The sequence below is a fragment of the Suncus etruscus genome, chromosome 4, assembly GCF_024139225.1.
Source record: "Suncus etruscus isolate mSunEtr1 chromosome 4, mSunEtr1.pri.cur, whole genome shotgun sequence".
Lineage (NCBI taxonomy): Eukaryota > Metazoa > Chordata > Mammalia > Eulipotyphla > Soricidae > Suncus > Suncus etruscus.
Genome location: NC_064851.1, coordinates 10725063 through 10742365, shown reverse-complemented (window position 1 = coordinate 10742365; position 17303 = coordinate 10725063). Strand labels below are relative to the sequence as shown.

The following is a 17303-nucleotide window of genomic DNA, read 5'->3' as shown; positions in this document are numbered from 1 at the left end:
CACCCCAGGGCAGGCTTTGCTCCTGCAATGTGAGAGACTGCTGTTTCTGTACAAGCCCATGTGTGTTGCATCCCCTTAGGCTCTTGGTTAGGTAGGAAGGATCTTCCTCAGTGCAAGGCTGGCCACCCCTGACGGACTCCATGAGACAGAGGACTGTCCTCCAACCCCCATCTGGGCACTGCCTGTAAAATCTTGACAGGACAACCATGAAGGCATGGGGCAACCTGGCTCATGTTCTATGAATCTCATCTCAGTGCTTGGGCTATGGTTGTTTTGTTTTTCTTTTTGGCTATTCTGGGGACTATCCCCAGCGTATGCTCAGGGTTACTCCTGGCTCTGCACTCAGGAATCACTCCTGGCAGGATCTGGGAACTATAAAGGATGCCCAGAATTGATCCAAGTTCGACCAAGTGCAATCAATGCCTAGTGCCCTCTAACTGCTGTACTATTGCTCCAGAAACACACAGGTGGCACCCTTGCAGCAAACCTGTTCTGGACTCCGATTCTCCCTGGGACAAATCTAGTCCTGCTCCCCTCCAAGCTCCCCTAACCCCTCACCCTGATCTCTGGACACAGCACCCTCTGCCTACTGCACTCAAAAGTCTTTCTTCACCCTCTCCAACTGCACTTCCTCAACATCCTCTCATCCTGCTAACTCGTGTTTCTTCCTGGAAACATGACCCCTGCCCATCCCGGCTGACCTGGTGTCCATCAACAGGGCTGTGACCACATGCAGCTTGCATGAAGCAATATCTGAATGGGGACCTTGTGGGGGTCCAGCATGGTTTCTGGGGAGAGCCTTCTCCCCCCCAAAGCACCTGGAGTCTTCTGCATCCAGAAAAGGGGACTCCGAAGAGTGGAATGGCTGCTCTCCGTGGAAGGAAAGGGGGTGCCAAGACTGACTGGAACATGTGATGAGCTTCTAAGCACTCAGGCAGCTTGCCAGACAGTAGAGGCTGTAGGAGGGGACCCCAAGAGTTGGAGGAGAGGGGGACAGAAGTACCTGCATGTGCCTTCTCATTGGCTGACCAAGATTCCGTCAGATTTCAGGAGCACCCTACCTGCCTCACACCTGCCCCACCTACTTCTGCAAGAGAGTTCTGCTCTTCCATCACACAACACATGGAGCCCAATCCAGCCAGGGACTCAGCTCCACATAGGAGCGAGTGGAAGGAGGGTCTGAGTCAGGCTAGAAGGCCAGCCCTGGAGGATTCCCCTGACATGGGTTTATGCCCAGGGAACTGGGGTGAGGAAAGGGAAGAGACAATGGTGGTGAAGGTGCCTGGGGATGTATAGAAAGCCCTGTCCCGCATATCACACCATCTTCTTCTGATCTCAACACGCCCTCCACAGTTGATGACTCAGGGGGGGAAAGGTGTTGGCCGAGGAGGGATGCATGAGGGCTGCCATCCACACCCCAAGGACACTGGCCAGCCCCTCTCCTCCTGCCCGAGTCATCTCCAATTTGCCCACTCTCTCCCCCAACTTCATCCACTTTGAGGACCAACCAACCAACCTTGGAGTTTCCTGCCTACTCTGAGTTCTGAGATGCAAAGTTCCTTTAGTAATAACAATCATATTCATCACATATATATACACACACATAACATATCGACACGTTTATCTGCTCGGCACTCTGCTGGGCATCCTACATACATGAGGTAGGTAACTATTTATTAGACCCACTTTACATATGGGGAAACTGAGGCACGGTGTGCTGACATGAGCTGAGCCCCACCGCTGCCGCCGCCGCCGCCACCACCACCACCACACAGCTTGTGCGGATGGCTGAGCACCTTGACTGCAATTCCAGCTGTCTCCAGAGTCCATGTATCTCCCCCCCTACTCCCGGGCACTTCTTGAGATTCCTGGAAGGAGCTTCAGGAGCCCTGGGGACCAAGAAGAGGTGGAGCCTCGTAGAGAAGGTGGAGCTTTGTTTCCCTTCAGTACCATTGCTGCTCCTGGGGGTGGGATGGGAGGTGGGTTGTCCCCTAGCAGCATGATTGCCACTTCCTGCCAGTAGGTGGTGTCAGAAAACGACAGCCTGAGTTTGGCTAAACCAGATGTTGCACATCTGGACACCTTCTCTAAGCTAAGGCACTGCTGCTTTCCCATCTTCCAGACGAAGGGAGACCACGAGGGCTCAGAGAGGTGAAGGAATCGGCCCAGGGCCAGGTAGCTCAGTAGAAAGCCACCCGGTCACTCTTTACACTGGTTCCCTCTTGGTCTGAAGTGGGTCTTTCTCCTCCTCCTCCTCCTCCTCCAGGCCCAGAAACAGAGTAGAGAAACAACATCTGGAAAGGGCTGGGGATGGCTCAGAGATCATTGCTCACTACACACCTCTGACTCTTTTCCTGGCCCTGACATTGTCACCTACATCTCCCAGTCTCATCTCCAGCTCCTGGGATCCGGAGAGCCTGCCCACCCACCCCAGAATCCAGCAGGGCCATGCATGCCTATTTGCAGGGAGGGCTGGGTGCAATGCAAGTCCCTTCTTTCCCATCTGCAGAGAAACCATCCCATGGAGTGACATTTGTGGCAGCGTCCCCCCCGGGGCCTGGTCATCAGTCCTGCCCGGAAGGAGGCACCCTGGGGCCAGTTTCAGGCCTGTTTCCCAAACTGCCACCCTCTCCCAGTCTCTCCGAGTTTCAGCCAGCTCCTCTGGTTCCTGGGCAGCTGATGGTCTTCACTCTCTGGCACTTCTAAGGGCTGCCCCTCCCTGGGGCAGGTCCCCCTCCCCATATCTCTGCACACACGTCGCATCCCCCCTCCCTGTTCCCTGAGTCTCTTATTCCTTCACCAGCCGGTAGATGTGATGCTGAGCCCCGTGCTCACTGGCCGACACCTCAAAGACATAAGCGATGCAGAGCAGAGTCTCCTGAGTGTCTCTATTGGTGACCACCTGCGGGGGGGACAGCAAAGATCAGCTCAGGCCCTGCCCCAGCAGCCTGGGGGGGGCCCCTGGTCCCTCCCCACCTCTCACCTGCAAGATGGTGAAGTTCTCCAGTACACTGTTCATCATGTATTTCTCGGGCAAGTGTTTCAGCTTGTGGATGAAGTTTATCATGTACTCGCAGAGCGGGGACCGGTGGATGCGGGTAGGAGTAGTGGGCCGTTCTCATTAGCGGGCGTACTCAGTCTGGTGGCCGAGGGACAAGCAGGGACTTGGGTTCTCTTTTTTTTTTTTTTTTTTTTTTTGGGGGGGGTCACACCCAGTGGTACTCAGGGGCTACTCCTGGCTCTGTGCTCAGAAATTGGTTCCTGGCAGGCATGGGGGAACCATATGGGATGCTGGGATTTGAACCACCATCTGTCCTGGATTGGCTTCGTGCAAGGCGAATGCCCTACCTCTGTGCTATCTCTCCAGCCCTATGGTTTGTTATTTTAGAACACACCTAGCAGTGCTCAGAGATCTTTTTTTTCTGTTTGTTGTTGTTGTTTGTTAAATTTTTTTTATTTATTGGTTTTTGGGCCACACCTGGTGATGCTCAGGGGTTACTCCTGACTCTGTGTCAGAAATAGCTCCTAGAGGGGCCGAGGAGAGTAGCATGGAGGGTAGGCATTTGTCTTTCATGCAGAAGGCCATTGGTTCGAATCCTGGGCTTCCAATAGGGCGCCCCCCCCCCCCCGAGCCTGCCAGGAGTGATTTCCGAGCATAGAGCCAGGAGTAACTCCTGAGCGCTGATGGGTTGTGACCCCCCCCCCCCCACAAAAAAAATAAAAATAGCTACTAGCAGGCTTGGAGGGACCATATATGGGATGCCTGGGATCAAATCTGGGTCTGTCCCGGGTTGGCAGTGTGCAAGGCAAAAGCCCTAAATCTGTGCTATCACTCCAGCCCTCAGGGATCTTTTTTTTTTTTTTTTTTTTTTTTTTTTTTTTTTTTGAAGGGCTTGAGAGGCCATATATGGTGCCTGGGATGAAACTAGGATTGACAAATGTCCTACTTTCTGTGTTGTGTCTCCTGGCCAAGTGGGGCTGATTTGGGCCCAACTAATATCCCAGCTTTCCACTCCCTCTCAGAGAACTCAGGGGGGGGTCGGTCCCTGGCTCCTGAAGACAGGCAGAAGCTCATGTGGGAGGAGTTTACAGAGCAGAGGCAGCCCTAGCGGGATGAGATTGACTGGGCCAGAGTCCTGGGCACATCCAGAAACAGAGCAGAGGGCCCGCAACACCACAGGAACTCTCTCAGTCAGCTTCTGAGTGTAAGAATGAGACTCCACATCCTGCAGTGCTCGGGGCTGAAACCTGGCTCTACACTCAAGAATCAACTCTTGGGGAACTTAGGAGACCATATGGGATGCTGGGAATTAAAACTGGGTCAGCCATGTTGAAGGCAAGCTCCCAACCCACTGTGCTATCTTTTTTTGTTGTTGTTTTTTTTTATTTTTGTTTTTGTTTTTGGGCCACACCCGGCAATGCTCAGAGGTTACTCCTGGCTGTCTGCTCAGAAATAGCTCCTGGCAGGCACGGGGGACCATATGGGACACCGGGATTCGAACCAACCACCTTTGGTCCTGGATCGGCTGCTTACAAGGCAAACACCGCTGTGCTATCTCTCCGGGCCCCCACTGTGCTATCTTATCTGCTTCCTGGGCGAAGTTTTGTGTGTGTGTGTGTGTGTGTGTGTTTGGGGATGGTTTGGGCCATACCTGATTAAGCTCAGGGGTTACTCCTGGTTCTGCACTAGAAAATTACTCCTGGCAGGCTTGGAGGACCATATGGGGTACCAGAGATCAAAAGCTGGCCAGCTGAGTTCAAGGCAACCTCCCTACCTGCTGTGCTATCACTCTGTGCTATCTCTGCTCACTATCTGAGGGTTTTTCTTTTGGGGGGGGGGGCATCTAGTGTTGTTAGGGGTAACTCTTGGCTCAGTCTTTTTGTTTGTTTGTTTGTTTGTTTTTGGACCACACCCCGTGATGCTCAGGGGTTCCTCCTGGCTAGTGCACTTCCAGAAATCACTCCTGGCTTAGGGGACCATATGGGACACCAAGGGATCAAACCGCACTCTGCACCGTAGGTTAGCTTACGTGCAAGGCAAATACCCTACTGCTGCATCACTGCTCCAGCCCCCTCGGCTCATGTCATAAAAGGCTGGATTGTTCCAGGTTGGAGCTGGGGGTGGAGAGGAAGAAATTATATGGTACTGAGGAGTGAACCTTCAGTTCTAGCATGTAAAACATGAACCAGCCCTTTGAGACCTGAACTCCCACAGCTTTCTACTCCCTCCCAGAGAACCCAGGGCTTGGTCCCCTGGCTCCTGAGGAGCTGAGGATTCCAACCTGGACAGTGTCGACCATGGAGGGGAGGGAATGAAGGGTGTGACTAAGCATGGGCCCATAATGATATAAGACATTTAATAATATGCTTGGGGGGAGGTGGGAAGTAGAGAAACCAACCATTCAGGGTTAGGGAGGTGTGAGTGTGCCTGTTTTTTTTTGGCCCACATGGCTTCAATCTGTGGCACCCCAAGGATCCCAAGCATCACCAGACTGAACAATGCCATCTCTTTGGGCATTGTGCTGACTGTTGCCCTGTCACCCAAAATAGCAAGAAGGGGCCCTAGATCTCTTGAACAGTGTTTGGGAGACCCACAAACGCCCCAAAGAAGTCACAGGGGCTAGAACAAGAATTTAGACAATACAGACTTTGAATGTGTGTGTGTGTGTGTGTGGGTGTGTGGTGTGTGTGTGTGTGTGTGTGGTGTGTGTGTGTGTGTGTGTAAAACCTTTGAGGCCATCCCCCAGCAATTGCAAGGTTCCTTTGATCACTGCCAAAAACATAGCTAGAGCATTGAGATTAAATAATTCCTGAGCACTGGTTAGTATGACCCTAAAAAACCAAAACAAAACAAAACACAAAAAATGTCACTCAAAGGCTAGAGTGAAAGTACAGCAGGCTCAAGTACTTGCATAGTATGCGCTAACCTGGGTTTGATCTCTGCTACTTTCATTGGTGCTTTGAACATAGAGCTAGAAGTAGGCCTAGAGCTAAATAAATAAATAAAAGAGGGGCCGGAGCGATAGCAGAGCAGTAGGGCATTTGCCTCAAATGAGGCCAACTCAGGAAAGATCCCAGTTAAATTTCCAGCATCCATAAGGTCCCCTGAATCTTCCAGGGAGCGATTTCTGAGCACCAGAGTCAGAATAACACCTGAGCGCTGCCAGGTGTGACCCAAAAACCAAATAATAAATAAATAAATAAATAAATAAATAAAGATTCTCCAGGCCAGGGTCAGCAGTAGAACATTTCCACAAAAAAAAATAAAAAGCCACCTTATAAATTTTGAATAAAGGACTAAGTCAATAGCACAGAAGGTAAGGCATTTGTCTTATACACTTAACCAACTCAGATTCAATCTCCGGCATCCCATATGGTCTCCTAAACCTGACAGGGGTAATTTCTTTTTTGTTTTTTTTTGGGGCTCACATCTGGCAGTGCTCAGGGGTTATTCCTGGCTACATGCTCAGAAATTGCTCCTGGCATGCTCAAGGGACATATGGGATGCCGGGATTCAAACCAATGACCTTCTGCATGAAAGGCAAACGCCTTACCTCCATGCTATCTCTCTGGCCCAGGGGTAATTTCTGAGTGCAGATCAGGAATAACCTCTTAATGCTGCTGAGAGGAAGGAAGGAAGGAAGGAAGGAAGGAGGGAGGGAGGAGGGAGGGAGGGAGGGAGGGAGGGAGGAAGGAAGGAAGGAAGGAAGGAAGGAAGGAAGGAAGGAAGGAAGGAAGGAAGGAAGGAAGGAAGAAGGAAAGAAGGAAGGAAGGAAGGAAGGAAGAAGGAAGGAGGGAAGGTGAAGGAAGGAAGGAAGGAAGAAGGACTTTAAAAAAGCAGATCCAGAGTGATATAGCCACAGTGGGAAGGGCATTTGCTTTGCCTGCTGTCAATCTGGTTTTCGAACCCCAGCATCCCAAAAGGTCCCCCTGAGCCAGACAGGGGTCAGGAGTAGCCCCTGAGCACACCAGGTGTGGTTAAAAAAATAAAGGAAGGGGGCTAGAGTGATAGTCCATCAGGTAGGGCACTTTGCTTACATGTGGTCAACCTGGTCTATGTCTGAGTAACCAGCATAAAGTCCCCTCAGCCCTCCAGGAATAATCCCTGAGCATAGAGTCACAAGAACCCTTGAGCACAGCTTGGTGTGGCCCTCCAAAACAGACTTAAACAATAATTTTTCGGGGCCAGAGTGGAGAACCTCTGAGGTGGGGGATTGTCTCTTTGGGTTCTGTGTGAGTGGAGGTGTGTTTGAGTAAGCAGAGCTTCAGGCCAGAGAACACGAGTAGGCTAGATGAGGCCAGGGAGGAAGAACAGTGGCCCAGTTCATGGAGTACAGGGCGGCTGGAGGGGGTTCCTACCTCCACTTTCTCCACCACCTGCTTGCCGAAGAGCAGACCTTGGTGGAACACGTGATGATCATGTTTTCGGGACTCTCGTACTGGCTGGACACCCCGTAGAAGGAGTTGCCTTCATCCTCAATGTTGGTGTTGAGATCTGCCTGGAAGGAGCGGCAGGGAAGCCCAGAGGTGGGAGAGTACGGTCAGAGTGGCTGAGTGTTGGGGATTGGTTGATAAGTCCAGAACCCCTGGGGGGCCGGGACCATAGAAGCAATCAGAACTTTTCCAGAAAATACCACAGTGGGGCCAGAACAATAGCACAGCAGGGAGGGCATCCGCCTTGCACACGACCAATTGTGGGCTCAATCCCCAGCATCCTTTATAGTCCCGTGAGCACTGCCAGGAGTGATCCTAAGTTCAGAGTTAGGAGTAAGCCCTGAAGACCATCAGGGGTCCCCCAATTAACATTAATACAAAAAAGAAATACACTGCAATGGAAACCATATCTCCCAAGTCCACCTTTGCTATAAGGGCTCCCCCCTCACGTGGCATTCCCCAAATATGAGACTTGTCACCCCACTCCAAACACTCCTTTAAAAAGGGCTGTGCCGCTTCTTGCCTATCAACAATGACAAGGTGTCACCCCCCATCCCTGCTAGCCCCAGTTTATTCCCTAATGACAGCCTCCCCAGAGGCCACACAGCAGGAAAGGAATGGGCCACAGACACCAGATGCTGAGGTGCAGCTGGACCACCAGGAGATAAAAAAGCAGGATGTGGAGCTGGAGAGATAGCACAGCGGGTAGGGCTTTTTGCCTTGCAGGCGGCCCGACCCAAGAACGACAGTGGTTCTGGCATCCCATATGGTCCCCTGTGCCTGCCAGGAGTGATTTCTGAGCACAGAACCAGGAGTAACCCCTGAGCACTGCTGGGTGTGACCCAAGGACCAAAAGAAAAGCAGGATGTGTCCTGGTCACCACCCAGTGAACTACTAAAAACTCATGGTCACCAAGATGCCCTTCAACAGACGAATGGCTAAAGAAACTGTGGTACATATACACAATGGAATATTATGCAGCTGTCAGGAGAGATGAAGTCATGAAATTTTTCCTATGCATGGATGTACACAGAATCTATTATGCTGAGTGAATAAGTCAGAGAGAGAGAAAAAAACGCAGAATGTCTCACTCATCTATGGGTTTTAAGAAAAATGAAAGACATTCTTGCAATATAATTTTCAGACACAAAAGAGAAAAGAGCTGGAAGTTCAGCTCACCTCAGGAAGCTCACACAAAGAGTGATGAGTTTGTTAGAGAAATAACTACATTTTGAACTGTCTAATAATGAGAATGTATGAGGGAAATGGAAAGCCTGTCTAGAGTACAGGCAGGGGTCGGGTGGGGAGGAGGGAGATTTGGGACCATTGGTGATGGAATGTTGCACTGGTGATGGGTGGTGTTCTTTACATGACTGAAACCCAAACACATTCATGTATGTAATCAAGGTGTTTAAATAAAATTTAAAAAAAAAGAAATATTAAAAAAAAGAATAACCCCTGAGCACTGCTAGGTGTGGCCCAAAAACCAATAAATAAATAAAGTTTAAAATTAAAAAAAATAAAATAAAAATAAAAAAACTCCTGTTCCCCAAACATGAAAACCACAGACCTCCATGTTCAAACCAAGAGCAGAGAAAAAAAATCAAAAGAAGAGCAGGGTCTGAGCAATAGCACAGTGGTAGGACATTTTGCCTTGCACGCTACAACCTGGATTCGATCCCCAGTATCCCATTTGGGTCCCCCCGAGCCTGTCAGGAATGATTCAGAGTGCAGAGCCAGGAGTAACCCCTGAGTGCTGCTGCAATGTGCCCCCCCAAAACAAAAATAAATAAATAATTTAAAAGAGAGCAACTTAAGACTGGGGAGGGCAGAGAGAATATCAACAAAGCCTGAGTGTGGCCTCCAGGCAGGGACCCCTGGGGGTTTAGAGAGACAGTATAGTGGGGAGGGCATTTGCTTTGCACAAAGTCGACCTGGGTTCAGTCTCCAACATTGCATATGGCTCCCTCCGAGCATCACCAAGATCTGATTCTGAGCATTGTAGGGTACATTCCCCAAACCAAAATAATATTATGCAGGTGCAGGCTTCAGAACCAGTAATGCCCAGTAGCTCACTTGGTCCCATAGGCACTGAATTAGGAGTAGACACTGAGCATCTCTGGATGAGACTCAGAAAAAAAACGCAAAACGAAACAGGAACAGAGATGGGAGTAATGCTTATTGGACGCATTGAATTAGTTTTTTCTTAGGATGATGGCCTCTACCCCCCCTCTCAGTTCCATGTCACTGATAGGCTGGACCCAAGAGCAACCCTGTAAAACACAGTATGGGAGTCTCTGCACAAGAGGTAAGGGTCTCCAGAGCCCCAGATAAAGGGCTACAAAAGGAGGAGTCCAAGGGTCAAGAAGTCCTGTTACTGAGTCTTAGGAGATGTTCAAGCCAGAAATGGAAAGAGGGAGAGGAGAGGGGGTGGAGGAGGGAGGGAGGGAGGGAGGGAGGGAAGGAGGGGAGGGAGGGAGAGAGAAGGAGGAGGGGCGGAGAGGGGGAGAGAGAGAGAGAGAGAGAGAGAGAGAGAGAGAGAGAGAGAGAGAGAGAGAGAGAGAGAGAGAGAGAGAGAGAGAGAGATTTCACTCTTAAGGCCTGGAAGAAACAGTGCAGGAGACTTAGAGCTCCTGCCTATGAGGGATAGTCACAAGTTCAAATCCCCATCAACTCAATCAAATTCCCAAGTTCAAATCTAGAAGTCCACTATTGGGGCCTGGCAACTCTGTTGCCTATGATTCCTCAGCCTAGAGTGACTCACTGTAGCCAGAGGGTGTGCAAGTACTCCCCCAAAAACAAGAGGTTTGCATCCCCCATCCACCCACCCAGAACTGCTGCTAAAAAGGGTCAGAGTGTGTGGACAGAACAGCGCCCCTGGTGAACACCATAATCATAACCTGCAATCACCAAAAAGAACCCTATTGCTTGAGCAGAGCAGAACAGTGACCCCCGCCTAGAATGGAAGCTCCCCAACTAATGGAAAACTTCCATGATGTGCACTCCCCAACTTCCAACAAGCACCCGAACCTAAGACTGTGAAGACCACAGTCTGGTCACTGCCCACCCCACAGCAGAACAGAGCCAAGTCTGTACCCCAAGAGTTTACCCTTAGCTTACCCCACAGACCCCTGTAAAACCCTGTAGTTAGGGAGTCCCATTCCCCCAACTGTATCACACCTGAAGCTATTCTCCAGGTGCTTCTTTTGTGCCCCTGCACACACCCCCATTCTCAGGACCCCCCACCCCCACTCTCCTGTCCTCTGGATGCCCCTTGGTCCCCTCCCTCCATTCATAGCTCTGCCTGAGGTTGGGGTGGGCAGCACAGGCTGTGCAGAGCAGGTGTGGGGGATCGAGTGACTGAGAGATGAGCTCCAACAGCCGGTGGCCACCGGGCATAGGAGGTGGAGGGGGCTCCCAGGCACCGGTCACATGCTGATATGTGCCTGGGAGAAATGTCAGGCCTGAAGGAGCACAGCGGGGACCAGGATGGGCAATGGGCCCACTTGGCTCATCTCCAGGCCCTTTGTACCATGTGAATGACCATCAACGCCCCAGTCCCAAGGACGGAGGTGGCCTTTGCTAGTTGGGGGTGTCGACCTCTGTAGCCAGATCCTGCAGGAAGAATCCATCGAGCCTGGCCCCAAAACTCCACCCCTCCTGCTCCCGGATTTGCCACTTCCTGCTGGAAAGAACTCACCTGGCAGCAGTTTAGGGAGCCTGTGAATCATTGCCAAAAAACCCACTAAGGATCTGTGTCTTTGGGGTGGGTGGGAGATGGCAGAGTCCATACTGACTTCCAGGGGCAGGACACTTGCCTTGCACATGGCCGATCAATCCCTGGCACCCCAGCTGGTCCCCAGAGTCCTGCCAAGAGTGATTCTTTTTCTTTTCTTTCTTTCTTCTTCTCTTTTTTCTTTCTCTTTCTTTCTTTCTTTTCTTTCTTTCTTTCTCTTCTTCTCTTTCTTTCTTTCTTTCTTTCTTTCTTTCTTTCTTTCTTTCTTTCTTCTTTCTTTCTTCTTTCTCTCTCTTTCTTTCTTTCTTCTTCTCTCTTTCTTTCTTTCTTCTTTCTTTCTCTTTCTCTTTCTTCTCTCTCTCTTTCTTTCTTTCTTTCTTCTTTCTTTCTTTCTTTCTTTCTTTCTTTCTTTCTTTCTTTACTTTCTTTTCATTCGTTCTTTCTTCTCTTTCTTTCTTTCTTTCTTTCTTTCTTTCTTTCTCTCTCTCTTTCTTTCGTTTTGAGGTCACACCCTGTGGCAATCAGGGGTTACTACTGGCTCTGTGCTCAGAAATTGCCCCTGGCAGGCTTGGGGGACCATATGTGATGCCGGGATTCGAACCACCATCCATCCTGGATACCTGGATCACTGCATGCAAGACAAATGCCCTACCGGTGTGCTATCTCTCTGGCCCCAGCCTAGGAGTGATTCTTGTGCTCAGAGCCAGGAGTAAGCCCTGAGCACCACTGAGTGTAGCCCCAAAACAAAACAAAACAAAACAAAAGCCCTCTGACTACCAGATGGGACAGACACAGGAGCCTGGAGGGCCATGGAATGGGGTTGTTGCTCTCCGCAGCACCTCCTTGTGGCCTCACCCCCAGGGGATGTTGGCAGAAGGAGTGATCCAGCTATGGCTCAGAGAGGGGGGTCAGGGATGTCTAGGGAGTTCTGGAGCTGCCTGTGAGGGTCCTCCTGAAGTGTATCCCAAAGTGCCCCACTAGCAGTCATGCATTTCTCCTCTTGACATTAAGCCAAGATGTGAGTTTCCTGGGGCCTCTCCTCTTGCCCTGCGCCAGGAAAGAGCAGATGACAACACCATGTCCTGGACCTGGCTCTTGCTACACCTGAATTTTACCTCTCCAGACTCAGCCAGACCCATAGGAGTTGAGCACACGGTCCCCCTTCACTTGCCAGGGATGCCCCCTCTCTCCCACATGGCCCTGAAAAACAAACGCTGGGGTCTGGAGAGGGCTCAGGGTTTGGGACACAGACCTTGCTTTTTATGCAAAACCCCGAGTTTAATCACCTGGCACCCTTTACCTCCTCCACATTCTCAAGCCCCACTGACTTGGGCACTAACCTGTCCAGCCTGTGGGGCTAAGTGTTGCCAGGAGCGCTGTTTAGGAGCACCTTCTCCTAAAAGGGAGAAAAACTCAAACTATCCAAATGAAGAAAAAGACCCAGAGTGAGGGAATGCAGTGGCTCCAGGGGCTGATCTGGAGGAGAACCAGACCCTAGGCTCTTGGTTTCTGCAACACCAACAAGTCTCTCTGGGGGACGCCCACGATGGTGCTGTTCGCTGCCCCCAAAACCCCCCACATCTGAACAGAAGTGCATAGAACAGCAAGGCCAAGGAATCACAAAGCCTACTTCCTGCTCACAAGGGGGAACCAAAAGGCCTCCAGAGATCCACACCAATTGCCTTGTCCCCCCCACCCCCAATAAAAGGCATCAAAGACAAGGGCCTAGGCAAGGCAGGCAACATTTCCAGAGCCTCCTCCCCACACCTGCCAGAGTGTATTTCCAGGTAACACCAGCCTTCCCAGTTTCTGTTTATTGTTTTATTGTTGTTGGGTTTGTTTTGGACCACACCCAGCAATGCTCAGAGCTTATTCCCTGGCTCTACACACAAGAATCACTCCTGGAGGCGCCTCAGGGGACCCTATGGGGATGCCTGAGATGGAATCTCGATTGGCTGCATGCAAGGCAAGCATTCTCCCTGCTTCTACTACTGCTCGGCCCTTCCCAGTTTCTGAGACCCAGAAAATCCAGAAACCCAACTGGCCCTTGCTCCATGCTTACTAGGAGGTCACCATCTCTCTCAGCACTGCCCACTTGCTCTCTCAGGGACTTGGGGTCCTTTTTTGACCACCCAGAGCCTTCCACAATGTAAATAAGGCGTGTGGAGGTCCCAGGTGAGGGAGGACATGTAATGGTTCTGTGCCCAGACTCTCAGCCCCTGAATGATTGGGTCTGCTCTGGTTTATCACTCTGTTCCTCAGTTTTCCCCTACAAGGAATGAGGCTCTCTGGTGTGGCTACCTGGGGGGCGGGGAATGTGACACAAAAGGAACACACTAATCATATGTGCACAGGGTGCATACCCCAGCCTGGGCCACTGGAGACAGTACAGCAGATAAAAGCATTTGCCTTGCATGTGGTCAACCTCAGTTTAACTAACTGCCTGACACTACATAGGGTCCCCCAAGGCCCGGGCCCTAAGTACAGACCAGGATTAAACCCCAATGACTGCTGAGTGTGTCCTCCCGCCATTTTCATGGTAAAAATAGGGGGCTTCCAGGAGTGGATAGGAAGGGCAAGAGCATGCAGGAGGCAGGACACACCTCCTCCTTGCCACTCACCAGAAGTGACCCTGAGCACAAAGTGGGGACTCTGAGTACCCCCCCAAATACAAATAAAAAAAAACAAAACAAAACAAAACAAAAAACAGAGCACAGGGTTTAAGCATCATATCCTGCATGACAACCAACCATGGTACCCTGAGCATCGCCAAGCTTGGGTGGTCCATGCCAACTCAGCACCATTCCTCAGGCCTCACATTCAACCACTGACCTGGGCAGTTAAGAATCATCGGGTCGGGCCCGGAGAGATAGTACAGCGGCGTTTGCCTTGCAAGCAGCTGGATCCAGGACCCAAAGGTGGTTGGTTCGAATCCCGGTGTCCCATGTGGTCCCCCGTGCCTGCCAGGAGCTATTTCTGAGCAGACAGCCAGGAGTAACCCCTGAGCACCGCCGGGTGTGACCCAAAAAACAAAAAACAAAAACAAAAAAAAAGAATCATGGGTCCCTTACGCACCATTACTTGGGATATGGGGCACACCCAACGGTCCACAGGCCATTTCTGGGTATTACTTGGGGGGGAACCATTGTAGGCCCAGGGACTGATTTCAGGTCAGCTTCTTAGTATCTTATCCACTGGACTGTCTCCAGTTTCCCAAATCTCGCCAGTCCCACCCCCCCAGATAATCTCTAAAAATATTTTAACTTAATAAAAATGGGAAGCCCCTGTATGTACTAAGCTAGGAAATCTGAAACTCACACAGCCTCAGCCATACCCCTGCTGCCAGGAGAATTTAAAAAGGGGACAAGGGGTGGAGTGATAGCACAGTGGTTGGCAAGTTTGCCTTGCACACTACTGACCCAGGACAGACCTGGGTTCAATCCCCGGCATCTCATTTGAGCCTTCCAGGAGCTATTTCTGAGCACAGAACCAGAAGCAATCACTGAGTACTGCTGAGTATAACCCAAAAACAATCAAACAAACAAACAAATAAATGGAGGGGAAGGGGATGGAGAAATAGCATAACAGGCGGGGCATTTGCCTTGTATGTGGCTGACCCAGAGGAAACTGGTTCAATTCCTGGTACCCCATATGGTCCCCCAGCCTGCCAGGGGCAATTTTTGAGTGTAGAGGCAGGAGTGACCCCTGAGTGCCACTGGATGTGGCCCCAAACCAATCAATCAATAAAGTTTTTTAAAAAAATAATGGAGGGTTGGGCCCCGGAGAGATTAGCACAGCGGTGTTTGCCTTGCAAGCAGCCAATCCAGGACTTAAGGTGGTTGGTTCGAATCCCGGTGTCCCATATGGTCCCCCGTGCCTGCCAGGAGCTATTTCTGAGCAGACAGCCAGGAGTAACCCCTGAGCACCGCCGGGTGTGGCCCAAAAACCAAAAAAAAAAAAAAAAAAGTAGAGTGTCTTTGGGCCCAGAGAGATAGCACAGAGGTGTTTGCCTTGCAAGCAAGCTGATCCAGGACCAAAGGTGGTTGGTTCAAATCCCAGTGTCCCATATGGTCCCCCGTGCCTGCCAGGAGCTATTTCTGAGCAGACAGCCAGGAGTAACCCCTGAGCACCGCCGAGTGTGACTCAAAAACCCCAAAAAATAAAAATAAAAAATAATGGAGGGGAAGAGAAAAAGTAAGTTCATCCAGCTCTCTTTCCAGAGAGCCAGGGAGAGTGATGAGCCTCTTAGCAAATTCTAGAAGACTGGAGGCAGAGGGACAGAAACCCCAAACTACCTTGGGAAGAGTCACAGATACAGCTGAAAACTGGACTGAAATCCAGGCAAGGCTTGGGGCTCAGAGGCAGAACAAGGATTCCCTTGGTGAAGTACTAAACAAAACAAAATCCTGGAATGGGTAGGGCACTTGCCTTGCAGGTGGCTGACCCAAGTTCAAGCCCTGACATCCTAAATGGTTTCCTAAACCCTGCAAGAAGTAATCCCTGAACACAGTCAGGAGTAATCCCTGAGCACCTATGGGTGTGGTCAAAGAAACAAAACAGCCCACCATACACACACACACACACACAGACACACACATACAAAACAGAAACAAAACAGCCCACCACACACACACACACACACACACACACACACACACACACACACACACACACACACAGCAGAATGAAAACAAAACTCAAACTAGGTACCACCCACTCAGATTTCTTTGAGCCCTGGGGGTATTGGGTCTAGTGGCCCCCGGGCAGTGAGGGCAAAAGGGAAGGTCACACCTTTAGGTCATCATCTTCTATCTGCCCAGGCAGAGCAGCTTGGAAGGTCCAGACAGGAGAGACCATGAAACTCATTGAGTGCCTGACCTCCATTCCTAGCTGTATTAGTTATGACTCTTCAGCACTGCCAAAAAAAAAAAAATAAAAAATAAAAAAGAATTAAACAGGAGAGGATCAAGTTCTGGGGGTTGGAGGATGTGAGAAGAGGGAATAAAAGTGGGAAACCTGAGGGTAACCTGTTACTAAATTTAAAGAAATCTTCCCTGGGGAAACTGAGTCACTGTAAGGGGGAAAGAGATCCAGACTCAGTAAGCATAGTAAGATTTATTGTTTTTTTCATGGTAACAGCTGCCTCCCCAGTTCTCATCACTTTATTTATTTATTTATTTGTTTGTTTGTTTGTTTGTTTATTATTATTATTATTTGTTTTGGGTTTTGGGCCACACCCAGCAGTAGCAGTGCTCTGGGACTACTCCTGACTCTGTGCTCAGAAGATTCTCCAGCAGGCTCAGGGGACCATGAGATGCCAGGGATCGAACCCAGGTCTGTCCCAGGTTGTCCTCATGCAAAGCAAATGCCCTACCACTGTGCTATTACTCTGAACCCCAATTCCTATCACTTAAAAAAAAAAAAGGGTCAGGGTCAGAGCAATAGCACAGTGGTAGGGCATTTGCCTTGTATGAGGCAGACCTGGGAGGGACTCAGATTTGATCCCCGACATCCCATATGGTTTCCCAAGCCTGCCAGGAGTAATTTCTGAATGCAGAGCTAGGAATAACCCCTGAGCACCACCAGGTGTGGCGAAAGAAAGGAAAGAAAGGAAAAGAAAGAAAAGAAAGAAAGAAAGAAAGAAAGAAAGGAAGGAAGGAAGGAAGAAGGAAGGAAGGAAGGAGGAAGGAAGGAAGGAAGGAAGGAAGGAAGGAAGGAAGGAAGGAAGGAAGGAAGGAAGGAAGGAAGGAAGGAAAGGAAGGAAGGAAGGAAGGAAGGAAGGAAGGAAGGAAGGAAGGAAGGAAGAAGGAAGGAAGGAAGGAAGGAAGGAAGGAAAGAAAGAAAGAAAGAAAGAAAGAAGAAAGAAAGAAAAAAGAAAGAAAGAAAGAAAGAAAGAAAGAAAGAAAGAAAGAAAGAAAGAAAGAAAGAAAGAAAGAAAGAAAGAAAGAAAGAAAGAAAGAAAGAAAGAAAGAAAGAAAGGTCATATCTGGCTAAGGTTTAGGGACCACCTCTGGTAAAACTTGTGGGCCACATGGGTTCTTGAGGATCAAACTCAGGTTGGTGACATGCAAGGCAAGTACCTTTCCAGTTCCCAGGTGGCAAGTCTTCCCATGGGGCAAAGGGCTCCAGCCAC

General features: G+C 50.1%; 1 protein-coding gene across 1 annotated transcript in view; it reads right to left on the bottom strand.

Annotated features, from left to right (window-relative positions):
- Nucleotides 1-2788: 2788 nt before the first annotated feature.
- The window catches only part of TEAD4 (TEA domain transcription factor 4), an 82169-nt gene continuing 67654 nt past the window's right edge, over nt 2789-17303 (bottom strand). Inside the window, 4 exon segments of the mRNA XM_049772480.1 lie at nt 2789-2902; nt 2984-3139; nt 7360-7391; nt 7394-7499. Of these exon segments, the coding sequence (XP_049628437.1) occupies nt 2789-2902; nt 2984-3139; nt 7360-7391; nt 7394-7499 (408 nt within the window).